General features: G+C 50.7%; 1 protein-coding gene across 6 annotated transcripts in view; it reads left to right on the forward strand.

Annotated features, from left to right (window-relative positions):
- The window catches only part of LRRFIP1 (LRR binding FLII interacting protein 1), a 143400-nt gene that overhangs the window by 61989 nt on the left and 62962 nt on the right, over window positions 1–18449 (forward strand). For 5 of the 6 annotated variants that reach the window (XM_065881084.1, XM_065881086.1, XM_065881080.1 and 2 more), the window contains exon 2: window positions 14427–14513. In XM_065881084.1, coding sequence (XP_065737156.1) covers window positions 14427–14513 — 87 coding nt within the window. Of the gene's footprint in view, window positions 1–14426; window positions 14535–18449 lie in introns of all 6 variants that reach the window. The other variant, XM_065881085.1, reaches the window with a different exon arrangement.

The raw sequence follows: 18449 nt of genomic DNA on the forward strand, positions 1-18449 counted from the left end.
TCACTGCTGTGGCCTCTCCCGTCGCGTAGCACAGGCTCCAGACGCGCAGGCTCAGCGGCCATGGCTCCCGGGCCCAGCCACTCCGCGGCATGTGGGATCTTCCCAGACCGGGGCACGAACCCGCGTCCCCTGCGTCGGCAGGCGGACTCAACCACTGCGCCACCAGGGAAGCCCCTAAAGCAACATCATTTCTGATCCTGCCATCTGTTTTTATTATCTCTGGCCAGTGGGTGTGTAATCTTCCTGTGGGAAGAGAAATAGGAGTGGGCTTTTGTTGCGGGTGGGGAGTCTCCCCCTGCCTCCTCTGGCATTTCCCCAGTACTCTTTCTCCTGGTGAGTGCTTCAGCATGCTTGTCTTCTCCTGCTGCTTTCAACCTCCTGTGAGCTGAATTCACACTGTCGTCATAGAAGACACTGTGTAGGTAGTAACAGTAGGTAGCATCTCCCAAACCCCTGCCATGTCAGCCCTGTTAAGTGTTTTCTGTAGAAGTCTTCCCTCCCCCCTTGCATAACCTCAGCGGTGGTTTGGTTATTTCCACTTACACATAAAGAGAAAACGGGCTCAGAAAGTTCAGGGGACTTTCCCAAGGCCACACAGCCAGCAGGCAGTGGGGGCCAGTTCAGACCCAGCCCTGCTGGTTCAGAGCTGGTGCTGGTGATGTCACCACCATACACGATGCTCGGGCAGGGTCCGGCAGGCAGTCAGCGAGCATCATTGCTCTTGTCAGGCTCTCCTTTGCAGCCCTGGGGCCTCACAACCTCCGTATCAAGGCTGAAGGGTTTCTTTTTACCGAGGCAGCCTGTTAGGACACAAGACCTTGCTCCGGAGTTCATACTGAGAAGTCTTCATTTGATTAACGTTTCCCTTCTATTTCTGGTAGTTTTTCAGACAAAAGCACACTCAATGAACTGTATTTCTTCTAAGTAAGGAGAGGAATAGTAGAAATGACAGAGCTGCAGAAATTTTCATCCTTCTGTTTTTCATACTGTACCAGCTTTCTAGCTGTCACTTGTGTCAAGCCACGCCGGGAGCTGCTGGGAGCCAGCCTCATTCCTGCGTGCTGTACGGCTCCTACCACCATACAGACAGACAAGCTTGTTGAGGATGGAAATGACGCCTTCTGGCTCTTTCCTAGCTGGTGCCAGGAGAATCACTCGAGCATAGGAAAGGCCGTCAGTTGTTGTGTGCTGCCTACGCGGGAAAGTGTGGAGCTGCTGGAGGGTCCAGCCTTATTCTCAGAAGGAACAGCGTTAGTGTCTTGTGTCACCTTAAAGGTGTGGAGTTTGCAAGGAAGACCCTGAGCGGAGCAGGTGAAGTGAAGGGTATGGAGCCCAGAGGCATTGGCTGGAGGGAACCTGTCACCTGGAGAGCTGCACAGGTGAGGCCAGGCTGCTCTTACCTGTCACCCGTCGGTCCTGTCGGTCACACACAAGGTTATTTGTGGCCATCACGCCCTTGCTTTTTACTCCAATATGTTGAAGGAAGTGTGAACATCACTCATCTCAGAAAAACATTTTAAATGTATTAACAACAGGAGAATTTATTCGCATGGAAGGTACTGTGCACGGTTTTTAGTCATCAGCTTGGTCGTTGTTAAGCCAGAGATTGTGCTGTGAAGTTTGAATAGGTAAATGTTACCAGTCTGCTGTCGATAAAGGAACGTGAATAATTTTGTTCCTGATTAAAATGTTTGTTATTCTGGTACGTTTCTCTGAGAAGCAAAGTCAGGAGATTTCCAGTAGCAAAATGGGGAAAGACAACTCTATGGACAGTCTCAGGGTGCAAAGAATTCACCCCAGTGTAGAGACATAGCATTTCAGAGGCAAAGGGAGCACCCAGAGATCACGTCACTTGGTCCCCTTGCCCCCGGTATTGAGGGCTAGTGTTCAAAAGTGATGCAGTTTGTCCAAGTTCACATAATGGGTCAGCAACAGAGCCAGCGCTGGTAGCTTGGTCTCGAGACCCCTCTCTGGACAGTCTCTGTCTTCGGAAACTCAGGGCCCCGCTGAGAACACCACAGTCACAGCCGCGAGAGGTAGCTTTTCCACCTGGTCCCCCACGAGCCAGCCCCTCACAAGCAGTGATGTAAAGTGGCCTTGCGAGGTAAAGGCTTCTTTGAAGGTTGCTGTTCTATCATAAAATTCCGTGATCATTTTACAGTCCATAACTCATCTGATTTGATTTTGATGGAAACATAGTGTTTTAAATAACCAGTTAAACTTTAGTCCTTAACTTTATGTCCTCCAGATCGTCAAGTAAAATTGATAACGTGTCTTGTTTATTTTGTGGCTTAAGCACTGGCCCCCAGACCTGTGTCCTGAACCTGTGCCTGGGCTGTTTCAACAAGCATGGCTGTGCAGTAGAGGGGTTCATCCCCCTCATCCCAGCCCGAAGTTTTAAAACTGTGGTTTGCAGCTCTGTCAGACCCAGTGCCCCTTTTTTATAACAAGTTTTTAGCATCCTTATTACTAACCTGAAATGAAGTTCCTAGGTGGTAAAATCTTCCTTCACACATAATTTCAGGTCAATATAATGTTTTAGCTGTAACATTAAAAAGAAATAAAACGAAAGTAAATTGCAGTGACAGAATGTGAATATTGAGAGTAACTCTTGGGAAGGTTCTGAACAAAGCCATGTATGATCTTCCCTTGATTTCCACGCAGATTGCATTCCTGGAATATTCAGTGTATGTTAAAACTACTCAGAATGTATTTTGAATTTATAAGTGAGTTGGAATGAATTTGTAGGTCTGAAAGTTATAATGTGGTTTTTCTATCTGCCTGAGTAGCCAATGGGGAAGTTCCTCATTGTGTGGGCCTGTCTGAGTACAGGATGGTTGGCATACCACGCCCTGCCCCTAAATGCCATTAGTCCCCTCCTCCAGTCACTGTGACTTCCCAACACCACCCCCCCCAGCAGTTCCAGAATGCCCTCTAAAGCGTTGGCACTTCCCCCATTGACAACTGTCATCCCAAAGTGCCTTCTTCTCCGTGGCCATCATAATTGCAGTCATGGCTGTAAAGAGCAGGCCCCCTCGTGGGGGAACTTACCGTGATTGCCTGAGCGAGGGGTTTGGAAAGGTGAGATGTTGAGAGTGGAGTAAAATGCATGTGGCAGCTGAGGGACACGGGGGCCGTGGACACATGTGGTACAGAGGCCAGGATCGCCACTGTTTCTGAGCTGCCAGCTGGTATACGCTCCCTCTCCTGTTCCTGCCTGTGCAGGAGAACACATTGCCCAGTCTGCTTGGTTGCTTTGAACAGCAAACTATTTTTAGAATCTACTGCATATGAGGAATTGGGGGTTTACATAGAAAACAAAAGTTGGTAGCGGTTGCCACTTCCTGTAGCAAAGTCAGCTCTGGAAAATAATAAAGATCAGAGAGGAAATAAATAAAATAGAGATTAAAAAATAGAAAAGATCAATAAAACCAAGAGCTGGTTTTTTAAAAAGATAAACAAGATGAACAAACCTCTAGGCAGGCTCACCAAGAAGAAAAGAGGGAGGACCCAAATAAACAAAATAAGAAATGAAAGAGAAGAAATAACAACTGAGACCACTGAAATACAAAGAATTGTAAGAGAATACTATGAACAGTTATGTGCCAACGAACTGGACAACCTAGAAGACATGGACAAGTTTCTAGAAACATACAGCCTGCCAAAACTGAGTCAGGAAGAAACAGCTAATTTGAACAGACTGATTACTAGAAGTGAAATAGGATCTGTAATTAAAAAAAAAACAAAAACAAAAAACAACCTCCCTGCAAACAAAAGTCCAGGACTAGATGGCTTCACTTGGGAATTCTACCAAATATACAAGGAGGAACTTATTATAGGTATCCTTCTCAAACTATTCCAAAAAAATTGAAAGGAAGAGGGAACACTCCCAAATTCATTCTATGAAGCCACCACCACCCTGACACCAAAACCAGACAAAGACACTACAAAAAAACCAAAATTGCAGGCCAATATCTTTGATGAATATAGATGCAAAAATCCTCAACAAAATATTAGCAAACTAAATACAACAATACATAAAAAAGATCATACACATCATCAAGTCGGATTCATTCCAGGGTGGCAAGGATGGTTCAACATTCGCATATCCATCAGTGTGATGCACCACATCGACTAAAGGAAAGACGGAAGCCACGTGATCATCTCAGTAGATGCAGAAGAAGCATATGACAAAACTCAACATTCCATTCATGACAGAAGCTCTCACCAAAGTGCTTATAGAGGGGACATATCTCAACATAATAAAAGCCATTTACGACAGACCCACAGCCAACATAATACTCAGTAGTGAAAAGCTGAAAGCCTTCCAGCTAAATTCAGGAAAAAGATAAGGATGCCCACTCTCACCACTTCTATTCAACATAGTATTGGAAGTCCTAGTCATAGCAACCAGACAAGAAAAAGAAATACAAGGTATCCGAATTGGAAGGGAAGAGGTAAAATTGTCACTATTTGTAGATTAGATGATACTCTGTATAGAGAACCCTAAAGTCTCCACACAGAAACTGTTAGAACTAATAAATGAATTCAGCAAGGCAGCAGGATACAAGATTAATATACAGAAATCTGCTGCATTTCTTTACACTAATAAGGAAGTATCAGGAAGATAAAGTAAAAAAAAATCTTGTTTAAAATCACGTCAAAAAAAATACCTAGGAGTAAACTTAACCAAGGTGATAATAAAAGTTATCTGCCGGGGCTTCCCTGGTGGCGCAGTGGTTGAGAGTCCGCCTGCCGATGCAAGGGACGCGGGTTCGTGCCCCGGTCTGGGAGGATCCCACGTGCCACGGAGCGGTTGGGCCCGTGGGCCATGGCCGCTGAGCCTGCGCGTCCGGAGCCTGTGCTCCGCGACGGGAGAGGCTACAACAGTGAGAGGCCCGCGTACGGCAAAAAAAAAAAAAAAAATTATCTGCTGAAAATTATAAAATGTTGATTAAGGAAACTGAAGATGATTCAAAGAAATGGAAAGATATCCCATGCTCTTGGACTGGAAGAATTAATATTGTTAAAATGGTCATACTACCCAAAGCAATCTACAGATTTAATGCAATCCCTATCAAAATACCCATGACACAACACCCATAGAACTAGAACAAATAATCCTAAAATTTATATGGAATCAAAGAAGGCCCAGAATTGCCAGAGCACTTCTGAGGAAAACGAACAAAGCTGGAGGCATAACCTTAACCAGACTTCAGACAGTACTACAAAACGACAGTAATCAGAACAGCGTGATACTGGCACAAAAACAAACATAGACCAATGGAACAGAATAGAGAGCCCATAAATAAGCCCACACACTTACGGTCAATTAATCTACAACAGAGGAGGCAAGAATATACAGTGGAGAAAAGACAGTCTCTTCAACAAGTGGTGCTGGGAAAACTGGACAGCTGCATGTAAATCAGTGAAATTAGAACACTCCCTCACACCATATACAAAAATAAACTCAAAATGGTTTAAAGACTTAAATATAAGACACGACACCATAAAACTCCTAGAAGAGAACATAGGCAAAATATTCTCTGACAAATTATAGCGAAATTTTCTTAGATCTCCCAAAAGCAGTCTCCCAAGGCAAAAGAAATAAAAGCAAAAATAAACAAATGGGAACTAATTAAACTTAAAAGCTTTTGCACAGCAAAGGAAACCATAAACAAAAGACAACCTACGGACTGGGAGAAAATACATGCAAAGGATGCGACTGACAAGGGCTTAATATCCAAAATATACACACAGCTCATACAACTCAATAAAACAAACAACCCAACCAAACTATGGACAGAAGACCTAAATAGACATTTCTTCAAAGAAGACATACAGATGGCCAACAGGCATGTGAAAAGGTGCTCAACATCACTAATTATTAGAGAAATGCAAATTAAAAGCACTATGGGGTATCACCTCACACCAGCCAGAACTGCCATCATTAAGAAGTCTACAAATAGTAAATGCTGGGGGGGGTGTGGAGAAAGGGGAGCCCTCCTGCACTGCCGGTGGGGATGTAAGTTGGTGCAGCCACTATGAAGGTTCCTTTAAAAACCAAAAATAGGGAAAGGCCACAACAGTGAGAGGCCCGCGTACTGAAAATAAACAAAAAAAACCAAAAATAGAGTTGTCATATGATCCAGCAATCCCACTCCTGGGCATATATCCAGAAAAGACAAAAACTCTAATTCAGAAAGATACATGCACCCCACTGTTCATAGCATCGCTATTTACAGTAGCCAAGATATGAAGCAACCTAAATGTCCGTGGACAGAGGAATGGATAGAAGAGGTGGTGTATATACACAATGGAATATTACTCAGCCATAAAAAAGAATGAAATAATGCCATTTGCAGCAACATGGAGGGACCTAGATATTGTCATACTTAGTGAAGTCAGACAGAGAAAGACAAATACCATATGATGTCACTTATATGTGGAATCTAATAATAATACAAATGAATCCATGTACAAAACAGAAACAGACTCACAGACTTAAAATGCAAACTTATGGTTACCAAAAGGGAAAGGGAGGGAGGGAGGGAGGGAGGGAGAACAAATGAGGAGTTTGGGATTAACAGATACTAACTACTGTATATAAGATAGATAAGCAACAAGGATATATCTTACAGCACAGGGCATTATATTTAATATCTTGTAATAACCTATAATAGAATATGATATGAAAAAAATAACTGAATCACTTTGCTGTATACCTGAAACTAACACAACATTGTAACTCAGTTCTACTTCAAGAAAAAAAGGGGAAAAAAAAGGCAAGTCAGGAAAGGGATTCTGTATCACAGCCTCATGGTTCCTTTGCAGTCTGCAGCGTGTTGTAAATCACTTTAACACGGGGCTGTGTGTGTTCACCAGCGACTCTGAGATTTCAGCCTTGCCCAACAGGAGCTGTAGTCCTTCCTCATTCCCAGGAACAGTCACACGTGGAGACAGAGGGCCCCTGCTTGTTTCTGAACAGAACCGGTTCTTTGTCACACTGCAGGCTTCAACTGCGTGATATTCCTATTATATTCACATGAGTGAACCTTAACTACATCCTTTAACTTTTCCCAAGAGGTCATAAACTACAGTGGTAACATATCACGTGGCCTGAAGAAAATTCTGCCATCACAGAGCGTTAGGGTCACTGATCCGCACGTCAGTAATGAGCAGTAAGTCTCCCCAGGCTCTGCGGGGCCGACGGGGAGCGGCTCCCAGAGCATCATCTCGGTGCCTTTCCAGGCTCCAGGGCTTTCTCCTAGGTGGAGGAAATGACGAAGCAGCTCAGGCCCATTTCTCAAGAGTCGTCCTAGAGTTAACAGCTCATAAACCCCGTCCAGCTTCCATGTAGAATTCTGGAACCCCAGGAGAATTTAAGAACAGAATAAGAACTTTTTCTGGGACTGCGGGGTGAGAGGTCTTGGCATATAGAATTCCACACCATGCTTGAATCCCAGGAAAGCTTCGAAGCTCAGGAAGTATGCAGACAGAGTCGGGACTCCAGAAGTCGTGTGGGGCTTTTTAGAAAGCTGCTGAGACTACGTCCTGGGCACCTCTGTCCTCTCCAAACAGGCAGGACTTTGGTTCCACCAATGTTTATCGCGTTTCTGCTTTTCGAAGACCATGATGTGGGGTTGAACGGGTAGGAGCCACAAAGGGATACAGATACTATCAGAGCTCTTAGAGCCCCCGACGTCACTGGAATTGGGGTGCAGGGTACTGGGGGCGGTGTGTGGTTGCTGCACCCTCGGGCAGTGTCCACGACTGCTTACAAAACCTCCAGCACAGACAGGAGGTCAGGGAGGAAGGAAGCTGTGCAGGGGCCGGGCTCGGAGGGAAGGACACGCCTCACCCAGGGCTTTCTCCTCCCATCCTGGTGCATAACTTCTCTTTTAGTTTTGTTCAGTCCCCAGGCCAAGCAGGGGGCTGCCCCTGGGTTCCCTGACCCTGAAGAAACGAGCAGCCGTTGTCTCTGGATGACAGTTTTATTGCAGCTGGGAGTTTCTGGTGCTCCAAGCAGGAGTCCCGTCAGGGTCACTGGTAGAAGAGGCGTGCGTCTGTTTATCCGCTGACTTTTGTGTCCCGCTCTGGCAGAAGCCACTTCTGCTCTGTGGTCCGATCTAGAACTAGAGCTGATCAAGCCCTCGGCCCAGTGCAGAGACCCATCACCAAAGTAACTCCTGTTTTTTGCCAGTGACGTTTTCACATAACCCTCCAGCCTTTCCCCAGCCCAGCCCGGGTCTGGGCCGCCGAGAGGGGGCATTTCAGAGAGAAGCATCACTTTGGTTGTCTACCTCCTCAACCAGCCTGTGCGCCCCTGTGGCCGGGCCCTTGGCCGGTGGCCTCCAAGCTTCCGCCCCTGGACCTGCAGGGTGCCGTAGGGCTGGTGTCCCAGACCCTGGCTGGGCGCGCCTGGCTGTTTTTAGCCGTTTGTTTAGGAGGCCCTGGGGCTCGGACTTGTGTTTCTTTGTGTGTTTTTAGCATCTCTCAGACCATACATATCACCTTAGTGTCAGAGCTTTGTCTGGTTTATCTCTGGTAAAATTAAACGTAAAAGTGGAACTTTGGAATCAAGGGTTCAGCCTTTTAGGATTATTAGGAGCCAACTTTGGTGATAAAAGGAATCTTCTCTTCCCAACCATCTCCACCATCAAAGGGTGCCTTGCTTGAAAGCCCCGTGTCTGTAAAGCTCTGTTTATGAGGTGCCAGGTCAGGACGGTAGGATCCTGGGGGACTGTGTCCCCTGTGAGGGGGCTGGGACTCCGGCGTTCGTTCCCCACCAACACTGGGCGGTCCTGAGAAAGCCAGGGAGCCTGCATCTCGTCAGAGGAGGCCCGGCTGGGTCAGCTCCTCCCTAATCCTGGAGGTGCGCGGGAACGGGGGCGGGGCCCGATGGTGAGGGCTGGGGGGCAACACTGCAAGGGTTCTGAGCGATGGCGCCAGGCGACCTTCTCGCAGCAGTGAGCTTGGCCTTGGTGCTTCTTCATTTCTTTCCTTCCCTCTCTTTCTCTCCCTTTCAGCCTCTGCTCCCTTCCCCCACCCCCCCTTCCTTCCTTCAAAAAATGTTTGCTATTTATTATGAAAAACGTCAAACATAACCGAAGCGGAGATGGGATAACAGAAAGCAGAGGTCGTCGCACTGGGGGGAGCAGCCAGCTCCCTGGGGGCGGGTTGAAGCCCAGACTGGCCGCACCCGAGGCCCTGACTCAGCGGGTCTTGGGTGGGGCTGGAGACTCTGCATCTTTCACAAGCCCCAGAGGCTGCCGCTGGGGCACAAGGGCCCCCCCTTCCTGCCACCAGCCCCACAGCTGCCAGCCTACGGCCACTTTCCCCACCTGAACGAGGTCGTATCACGTCATCCTTGAATGTCTCAGCGTGTATCTCAGCAAAGATGCTCTTGGGCCAGAAAAGGAGGATTTGGTGTCCGGAGCTACACCTGTTCCAGAGCCCCTTTCGAGGACGGTGGGCTGAGGGACGAGCAGCTGGACCGGACCGGCCACCAAGCTCTGGGTGGGAGCGCGGCCCTGCCAGCGTCGTGCGGTCACAGCGAGCAGGCCGGGGGCTAGTAGCCAGCGGAAGACCCACTGACCTTGACCTCCAGTGGGAGCTGAAGGACGACGGCTGACAGCCATCGCGGGCGTGGGGAGGGGGAGCCTGGGAAGTCTCATTTCCCAAACCTTGCTTTACAGGCCTATGCAGTTTATCGTTTGTGCCCTAAATGCCATAGGTCCGTCTCCTTGGCCCCATCCTTCGGCCACTGTCGTCTCCCTTGAGGTTGGGAGCGCGGCGGGGAGGGGGTCAGGGTGGAGAAATGCCCCACCTCCGAGGCCGGAGGCGTCAGCAGACCGTGTGCCCGGCTTCGGGTTTGGGTGAGTGGCATCCAACGTGGCGCGGGCTGGCTCCTGGGGCCGCGTGGGCCTCCTTGGGACCCTGGGCACCTGACGTTCCCTCCAGGGCCCTCTCGCCTCTCCGCCCGGCTTCGTCCGCCCCCCCGCCCCCGCCCCGCTCAGAAGCAGCCTCTCCGTACTTCCCGGGTCTCATGCCGCCCTCCCCACCCCACCCTGGTCCCCACATTCAGCCAGAGCCACGTTTCTAAAGTGAAAGTCAGACCCCGCTGTGCTCTGCCTTCTTCAGACCCGTCAGTGGTTCCGCGTTCCTTCAACACGAGGTTCCAGGTAGCAGGGCTGAGGCTAGCGCAGGCAGCCGGGCCCTCGGGACTCCGCCGCCCCGTCCTGGCCCCTTGCCGCCCGCCCCCTCGCCTGGCCTTCTCCTCTTTGCCCCTCGGCGTTGGCTTCGGGCCCCCGTCCTCCAGGACGCCTTCCCGACACCCGGACGGGTTACGTTCTCCTCCAGAGCAGCCCCAGCACGGTTTCTCACCCACCGTAGCACTTGTCACTTGTACATGGTCCCCGAGAGCTTTGTGTGCACCCCCTGAGACTGGGGCCCCAGACTGCACGTTGAAAGTCCTTCCCCTGCAGTCTCGGCAGTGCTGCGAGGCCTGGGCTGGAGTGCTGGTGGCCAGGAAGCTGCAGTCCCCTACAGGCGAGGGACAGAAAGTGAAAGTGTGCATTTGGAGACTCAAACAGTGTGACCTGGCTGTGACCTCAAGCGTGTGAGTTTATATTTTACAAAAGCGTCAGTCCACAACGGATTTGTCCTGCATCACCGAAGCCGTGGCCGGGGGCACATCGACCCCTGGAACTGCTCGGTTGATGGTTGGCAACTGGAGGGCAGGGCTGGGCCTCCCTGGAAATTTTGGGGGGAATGAACTCGTGCCTGCAGGTCACCAGGGTGGACCATCGCCATTTTGTACTTCCTGTTCATTGAACGACTGATCTTATCAAACATTTCCCCTGATGCTGTCTTAAATGAGCATCATGGGTGATGCTCTGTGTCTGGCTGTTTTGTGTTCTTGGCAGTGTCGGCATTTTAGAGTGAATTGTGTTGTCAAAGCTCCGTGCGGTTTTTCTTTTAGGCATCTCAGGTTGTGTTGGAGTTATTCTGCTGATACTGGTTTTGTGCTAACGAAGTTGGCTGTGCATAGGTTTTGTGCCCCTTCAGACGTTGGCTTGTGTATCTGTTAGCTTTTAGCCAGAGTCCCAGAAGCAAGCATGGTTGTTACCACTTCCTGTGTTATGAGAGCCTTGTTCTCCACATATGAGTCATATAAGAATCCTGTGAGATGGAGGTGCTTCACATGGCGGTGACTGCAAGCATTTGAAACTGTACTGAATTATTTATCTCCTTTCCACATTCTAATCTAAGGTGAAGCTTGACCATACCGATCTGTCTTCAGGGTTGGCTAGCTCGTGTCCTCACAGGGAGCTTGTCCTGTAGCTTGATTCATTCATGTGGTCCCTTTGTCAACCCAAGCCCAGGTCCCTCAGGTCGGGGGTTGTTCTCATGGACAGGACAGACATGCTGGGTGGACGTGAGGACCAGAGAGGAGGTGGGCCATGACGGGAGCCCTTTGCTGGTGGGTAGAGGCCCACCAGAGTAGCTGGGGTCTGATAGGACATGATTTTGGAGGCCTGCCAGTCTGGTGGGGAGGCCGTCTCAGGTGGCAGGGACCACCTGCTCAGAGAGGTGGTCTCTTCGAGGATCTTTGCTCCGGTCCCAAGAGGAGTTCGAGCAGAGGAGGGGGCTGGCCGGACAGGCTGGGGAGGAGGTGGGCTTGCAGGGGCTCGGGCTCCTTAGTCACAGAGGCACCGACGCTGTGTGAGCAGGAATCATCCCAGACCTCACCACCTCATGTCAGTCGTCTGCTGATGCAGGACAGATACCCACAAATGTGGCAGCTTAGAGCAACACACGCTGATTATCTCACAGTTCCCGTGGGTCAGGAGTTTGGGCACAGCCTACTGGGTCCCTCTGCTCAGGGTCTCCCGAGGCTGCAGTCAAGGTCTCGGCCAGGCTGCATCCGTTCTGGAGCTCAGAGTCCTGTTCCCAGCTCACGTGGTTGTTGGTGGCATTCACGTCCTGCTGTTGCGGGACTGAGGTCCCATTTTCCTGCTGGCTGTCAGCTGGGCCGCTCTCATTCTTTGTCGTGCGACCCCTCACAGGCCCTCTCGCACGTGGCAGCTTGCTTTTGCGAGGCCGGCAGGAGTCTGTCTGACCTCCAGGCCCAGTTTTCCAGGGCTCACCTGATGAGGTCAGGCCCACCCTGGAGCTCTGTTTTGATGAACTCAAAGTCAGCTGACGAGGGACCTTCATTACTAGTGCATTTCTCTTTGCAGTATAATGTAACGCAGTCACAGGAGTGACATCTGTCATACTCACCGTTCTGGCCACACTCAAGGGGAGAGGCGAATGTAGAGCATGTACAGCAGTGACGGGAATCTCGGAGACCATCCTAGAATCCTGCCTGCCACATGCCTCTCTCCCCTGTCCCCCTCTGGCAGCCCCTCCTGCTTCCAGCCTCTTTCTCACGTTCTCACTCCTCCACCCGCCTCTTCTTCCTCCATGCCCTCCCTTCTCTTTTCCTAAATCCCCTCGCTGTTCCTCACCGCCCCCTCCCCAAGCTGATGGGCTGTGGCTGCCTGGTCCACACCGGCTTAGAACCTGGGCCAACAGCCAGGGAGCCCAGGAAGGGCTGGAGAGGCAGCTGCGCTCAGCGTGGACGCAGACCTCTTGCTGGCCCGTTGATGAGGCTATAGGTAGTCAGTGTACCCAGATGTCAGTCTATCAAACCTTCCCCTCCCCTCCCCTCCTCTCCCCTCCGTTTTGGCTGGATCTTTTTATAGACCCTGAGCGAGTGGCTCATCACACAGTGTAACATGGTTTAGAAAATTGAAAATGGCAGTGAGGTATCGAAGTTCTGATGCAGTTGTGATTTTTGACATCCTTGATTTGAAGGACCTGGGCTTGGGTTGATAAGGAAACCACATGGGGCTTCCCTGGTGGCGCAGTGGTTGGGAGTCTGCCTGCCGATGCGGGGAACGCGGGTTCGTGCCCCGGTCCAGGAGGATCCCGCATGCCGCGGAGCGGCTGGGCCCGTGAGCCATGGCCGCTGGGCCTGCGCGTCCGGAGCCTGTGCTCCACGGCGGGAGAGGCCGCGGTGGTGAGAGGCCCGCGTACCGCAAAAAAGAAAACAAAAAAAGAAACCGCGTGAACGAAGAGGGTTATAGGATAAATTCCTTATGAGGACGTTAGCTAGCGAATCTTTGACAGATCAGCTGTGGTCAATTTTCAACTTAGATTAGAACTTAGAAGACGAATTTGTAGTTCTGTGTAATATAATTGTGGGGTGAGGGCGAGGGACGTCCTTGACATGAGGAGCCACGGTCCTGGTGGGAGCCTGCGGTACAGGGTGCCTGGCCTTTGGGAAGAAACTGGACAACAGGACATTTGGACCACCTCACTGCTTGCTGGCCCCAGTGACCACATCAGAAGCACGTGGCCGTCTCCAAAGGCCCCGTTTTGAGATGACCTGGGGAACAGCGAAAGCTGTCAGAACTGTTGGGAGAATCACAAGTGTATTCCCATAAAAAATTAAGTGGAAAAAGGATGGATCTGTTTGACACCAGAAAGCCTGGATCCTGGTCCCCTTGCACCGTTCACCTCACTGGGCCGTCGTATCACCTGCGATAATGAATAAGCTCGAGATTTGTAGAATGAGAAACGGGGCTCAGGTGCCAGGTCCGACGACGTTGGTTGGTCCTGGTCAGGCGTCTTAGATGCTCTTCAGTAGAATAGGGCAAATCAGCTGCAAGTTGACAGGTAGTTAAATGGAGCCAGATTTTGTTTTAATGTAACAGCTGGAACCACTCTGCTCTGGTGGAAGATGTCTTGCTTGAGAAAAGATGGGCTTCCCAGGGCTCAGGTGCTGAAGGGGCAGCTGGGGGGCAGCGGGGAGTAGTGAGGGGCGACTGGACAGGAGTTCTGGGAAGCAGGGGCAGAGTCTCAGCCCTGTGACCTTGGACAGGTCTGGTGGCGTCTCCGGGCCTCTGCTTCCTGGTCTGTAAAGGGAGGGGTTCAACCAGTGACCTGGGGTCTTGTCCAGCTCTAGGGCTTTGCTCCGTGCACTCATCTGTCATCGCTCCAGAGGAAGGCAGACCGCCCAGCCCTGCCACTTATGGGCTGTGTGACCGTGGGCGCCCTACCCTCTCTGTGCCCTAGTTCCCTTATCTATTAACTGGGTGTGGTAACACCATCTCCCCAGTAGGGCTGTTACGAGGAGTCCATGGCATAATATACACGAAGCCCTCAGAAGAGCACCCATTGGCATTTAGTAAGGGGTCAATAAAAGGGAGCAGTCGTGACTACTGTAACTATGGTGACTGTGATTCCTGGACCCTTTTAACGCCTACAAGTCTGTGTTACTATTTATTAACCTCTGAACAAGTGCATCATGGTTAACCGTGTCCTGGCCAGGAGCCGCTGGTCTGTCTCCTAATGCCGTCTCCGGTCTGTTGCAGGCGGAGGCCAGGCTGGCGGCAAAGCGCGCGGCACGGGCAGAGGCCCGGGAGATCCGGATGAAGGAGCTGGAGCGACAGCAGAAAGAGGTAAGGCGGGGCTCCTCATCGGTTCTCGCGGGAGGGTTCCTTCCAGGCAGAGCCGGCCGCACGGGGGCACCTGCCCCTCTGCTGTTGCTCTTGGTTTGAAGGCACCTGTGCCTGTGACTTTGGTTCAAGGTCAGGCCAGGGCATGGCATAGCATACAGATGCCAGATGGCCCATCCTGGACACTCAACCTGTCGCATCCTGGGACGAGCCTGCGCACAGAGCACGTGCCCACGTGGATCTCCCCGGCCCAGCCTTCTGGCCAGGAGCCACGCGGTGCTGGCTGCGGACTTGAGGTTCTAGCTGTTGAGCTAGGATGCCCGTCCTCTGAATTAACATGTGAAAGCAGAACAGGTTATTATTTATTTAGGCTAAGCAGTCTCGTTTAAAATGCTCCCCCTGTGGTTTTTTACACTTTTTCATAGGTTTCATGAGGCCTGAAGCCCACGTGTGATACAGAGAACAGAATACACACTGGATGAAATAACCAGGATAGAAACTGCCCTCCTGGGAAGGTGGACAGTGATGTGTTTACACACCTGTTAATGCTGTTTGCTACTTTCGTTCACCACCTTGAGCCGCAGCCAGAAGCCACGTGGGCAGCGTGAGGGCTCTTTCACTCGCAGTTCAAGGGGTGGGCTTCCCTGTGACCTTGAAGCCCACGCAGCGCACGAGCGAGTCCCTCTCCACGGTCTCCGCCTTCTCCCGTGGGCCTCGGCCTCGCGGGGTCTGGGGAGCAGCCGTGCCAGGCCCACCGGCGGCTCTGCTTGTTTGAAGATTTGAATGTATTGTGTTGGAGAGGCGGCCAGCTGCTTTCCCCGGGGATGATTTTCGTACTCAGAGTCTGGTTTGGTTCAGGTAGCCAAATTTTCAAAGTCGAACCGGTGTCTTAAAACTTGTGAGGTTTCAGATAAAAGTCTGGATTTCCAGTTTCTCCTAAAACCACTGCAGCTTCTGCCAGGTCCCCAAGGTCACGGTCCCCATAGAGGCGAGGTGCTCACTGTTGTTCCCTGCGGGGTTTGCCACTCCGCGTGGACGTGTGTACTCGGGGCGAGGGGCGTGGCCAGGCTTGAACTTGAGGAGGAAACCTCTCCCACGTGGCTCCCAGAATCTGTTGAAGGTTACTAGAAACTCAAGCCCAGGGGGTTAGTTAGGAGAGTCATACCTGGGTCCTGATGACAGGAGGGCGGGGGCCCCGGAGTGATGGGGATGGAGGGGACATGTCCCTGAGAGAAAGGCCACACAACACGCCGGCGGTGATGTTGGGAAGTGGCCCGAGCAGAGGGGCAGCCACACCTCGACCGTATTTTAGGCATCACTTGGGGGTGTGAAGAAGAAATACTTCTATGGGGAGAAGTATTTGGACTGGAAGGTGGAGAAAACGGACAGGTGTTGTTGTTCTGTAGACCTTTGTCACGTAACCTGTCTGAGACAGTGTCACCTGGGCTTTAGGAATCACCCTGACAGCAGCCAACAGCCGGGCACCAGACTCTGACATAAAGAGTCCTCGTTGGAGGCCACCTAATGGAATAGTTCTCTTAGCCTGGACTGGTTTTTAAGTTAGAGATTTGATTGATTGATTGGTTGGTTGATTGAGCCGAGCCGTGTGGCTTGCGAGATGTCGGTTCCCTGACCAGGGATCAAACCCGGGCCCCAGCAGTGGACCGCCAGGGAACTCCCTAAGTTAGAGATTTTAAATAGCAAATTGATTTTTCAAACTGCCTGGCATCAGTGTGTGTTTAGAATATTCCTGTCCATTCAGTAGCTACTTGCAAAGCCCCCGTGTGTAGGACACTGCCAGCCCCTCCCCTCTGCTTTGGAAACCAACTGGCAGGGAAGCTCAGGGGTTAATGCAGTGGCTTCATCACAGTTTGCGAGGTGAGGCTGTGTTCTCCAGCGCCAGCAGAGGCTCATTCGTTCATCTGCTTCCCCTGCTTCCCCTCCACCCCCCAGTCTTTTTCATATTAAGGCCTTAAAAGAGCTGTAAGAAGAATTTTTCAAAATACATTGTTGCCCCTCCAGGTTTTGCCACATTTGACTGAGTGGCCGCCTGGTAGTGTTTCTGGTGGCCTGTGGCTGTCCCCTCCGCTCTGTTGTTGGAGCTGGACCACTGGACTCGGGAAAGATGACCTTGAACCTGTCAGGGGGCCTGCCTTTGGTTTTCTTGGTGGTGTTATCAATGATAATCATTTTATCATTTGTCTCACAAGTGAGAGAAAGTTACTCTCACAAAGGTAAAATTTCTACAAACTCAAGTCCAAAATGAATTGCATTGTATATACATACATATCTATCTTCCAAATTATAATATATTCTAGCCTTAATTGTGGGCAGAATTGAATTAAATATATAGTTGATAACAAAAGCAGCCTGTTACAGAGTTCTTTGGCAGGAGTTCTTGATTTAGAAAATGAAAGTTAAGAGGAATTCGGCTAAGTAAGAAACCATTTATTTGAAGGGCCTCCTTGCAAAGCAAAGCACCCTTTTCCCGCTTGGAGTCAAAGAAAGTGCCCCCCATTGCATTTAATCCTGCAGAGTGATCTGCTAACTCCTGCACTTCGGTTGCAGTATTTCAAGTCGCAAAACTGCAGTTGCCACCCAAAGATGGGAAACTAAGTCAGGGCCATTTAATCTTGGTATCATTAAATGGGCATTGGACGTCGGTGGGGGGAGGGTGTGGTCGTGTGGAGGGTCCCCCCGCCGCCCGCCACGCCAGGCACAGCCCTGCCCCTCACAGCAGCCTCACCACAGGCCCTGGGAGCCCCACTGTGCTCTCAGGACAGGGACTGAAGTATCCTGGCCTGGCAGGAGCTGAGATTCAAGCCCAGCTCCTGTGCCCTGGTGTGTCTGGTGCCTGCTAAGGACCTCGGGCTTTGCGGAGAAAATTTGATTAAAACCTGGGAAATCCGATTAAAAAGGCCACAGTTTGCCTCACTCGGTCAGACACACAGTGTCGTTGGTTAGTAGATGGCATTAGAATCTTGACATTCTTTTTTTTTTAATTTCTTTTATTGAAGTATAGTTGACTTACAGTGTTGTGTTAGTTTTTGCTGTACAGCAAAGTGATTTGGTTACACATATACAAACATTTTTTCATATTCTTTTCCCTTATGGTTTATCCCAGGATATTGAATGTAGTTCCTTGTTGTTTATCCATTCTCTGTATAATAGTTTGCATTGAAATTCTTTATTCTTGCGGTAAAGACACTTGGGTGGTTCACAGGGAAGAAAATGTTTTGTCGTGATTCAAGTTCCGTGGAAGGTCTCGCACAAAAACAGTTAGCTGATTGGGTGCCCTCAGCATTCAGCCACCGCGGAGATGCTTTCAGATGTGGGAACACGTTTCCAGGGACCTTTCTCAGGATCAGGCCGTGTGCCTGATGGCTCAGCCCCACGCTGTGAATTATCTGGGTGCAGAATGATACCCTGGGTGGGGGGCCCGTATCAGTCAGGCAGGAAGCAGAGAAGGTAACTCCGGGCAGCACGGTGGGTGAGTCCAGATGCTGAATGAAGAAGCTGCAGGTGGGGAAAGCCAGGACAGGCAAGAAGGCCTCGTGGGTGATGAGAGTCAGATGGCGGAGGCCTGGAGGATGGAGAGAGGGCCCCGGCTCTGCCCGGTGGTTTGTATCGATGTGTGAGCCCAGGAGCACTGACTCACACAAAGGACAGTTTTGCTATCATAAATGCAGTGTGCTTGGGACAGGAGCGCATTGCCATTTAAAGCGTATGTCTGCTTCCTCAAAAAAGGGATTTGAAAGGTTTAAAATAAAATACGCATATGTTTTATTCGTAGTCAGAGAGCCATCTGGGGTGGGGCGGGGGGGGGGCCTGGCAGGGACCTCCTGGAGCCCCTGGCGTGTGGCGGTGCCGGGACTGGGTGCTGCCACAGTCTGGAGAGGGGTCTGTCCGGGTTTTATTGACGGGCGAGGAAGACGGACC

The sequence above is a fragment of the Phocoena phocoena genome, chromosome 7 (assembly GCF_963924675.1).
Source record: "Phocoena phocoena chromosome 7, mPhoPho1.1, whole genome shotgun sequence".
Taxonomy (NCBI): Eukaryota; Metazoa; Chordata; class Mammalia; order Artiodactyla; family Phocoenidae; genus Phocoena; species Phocoena phocoena.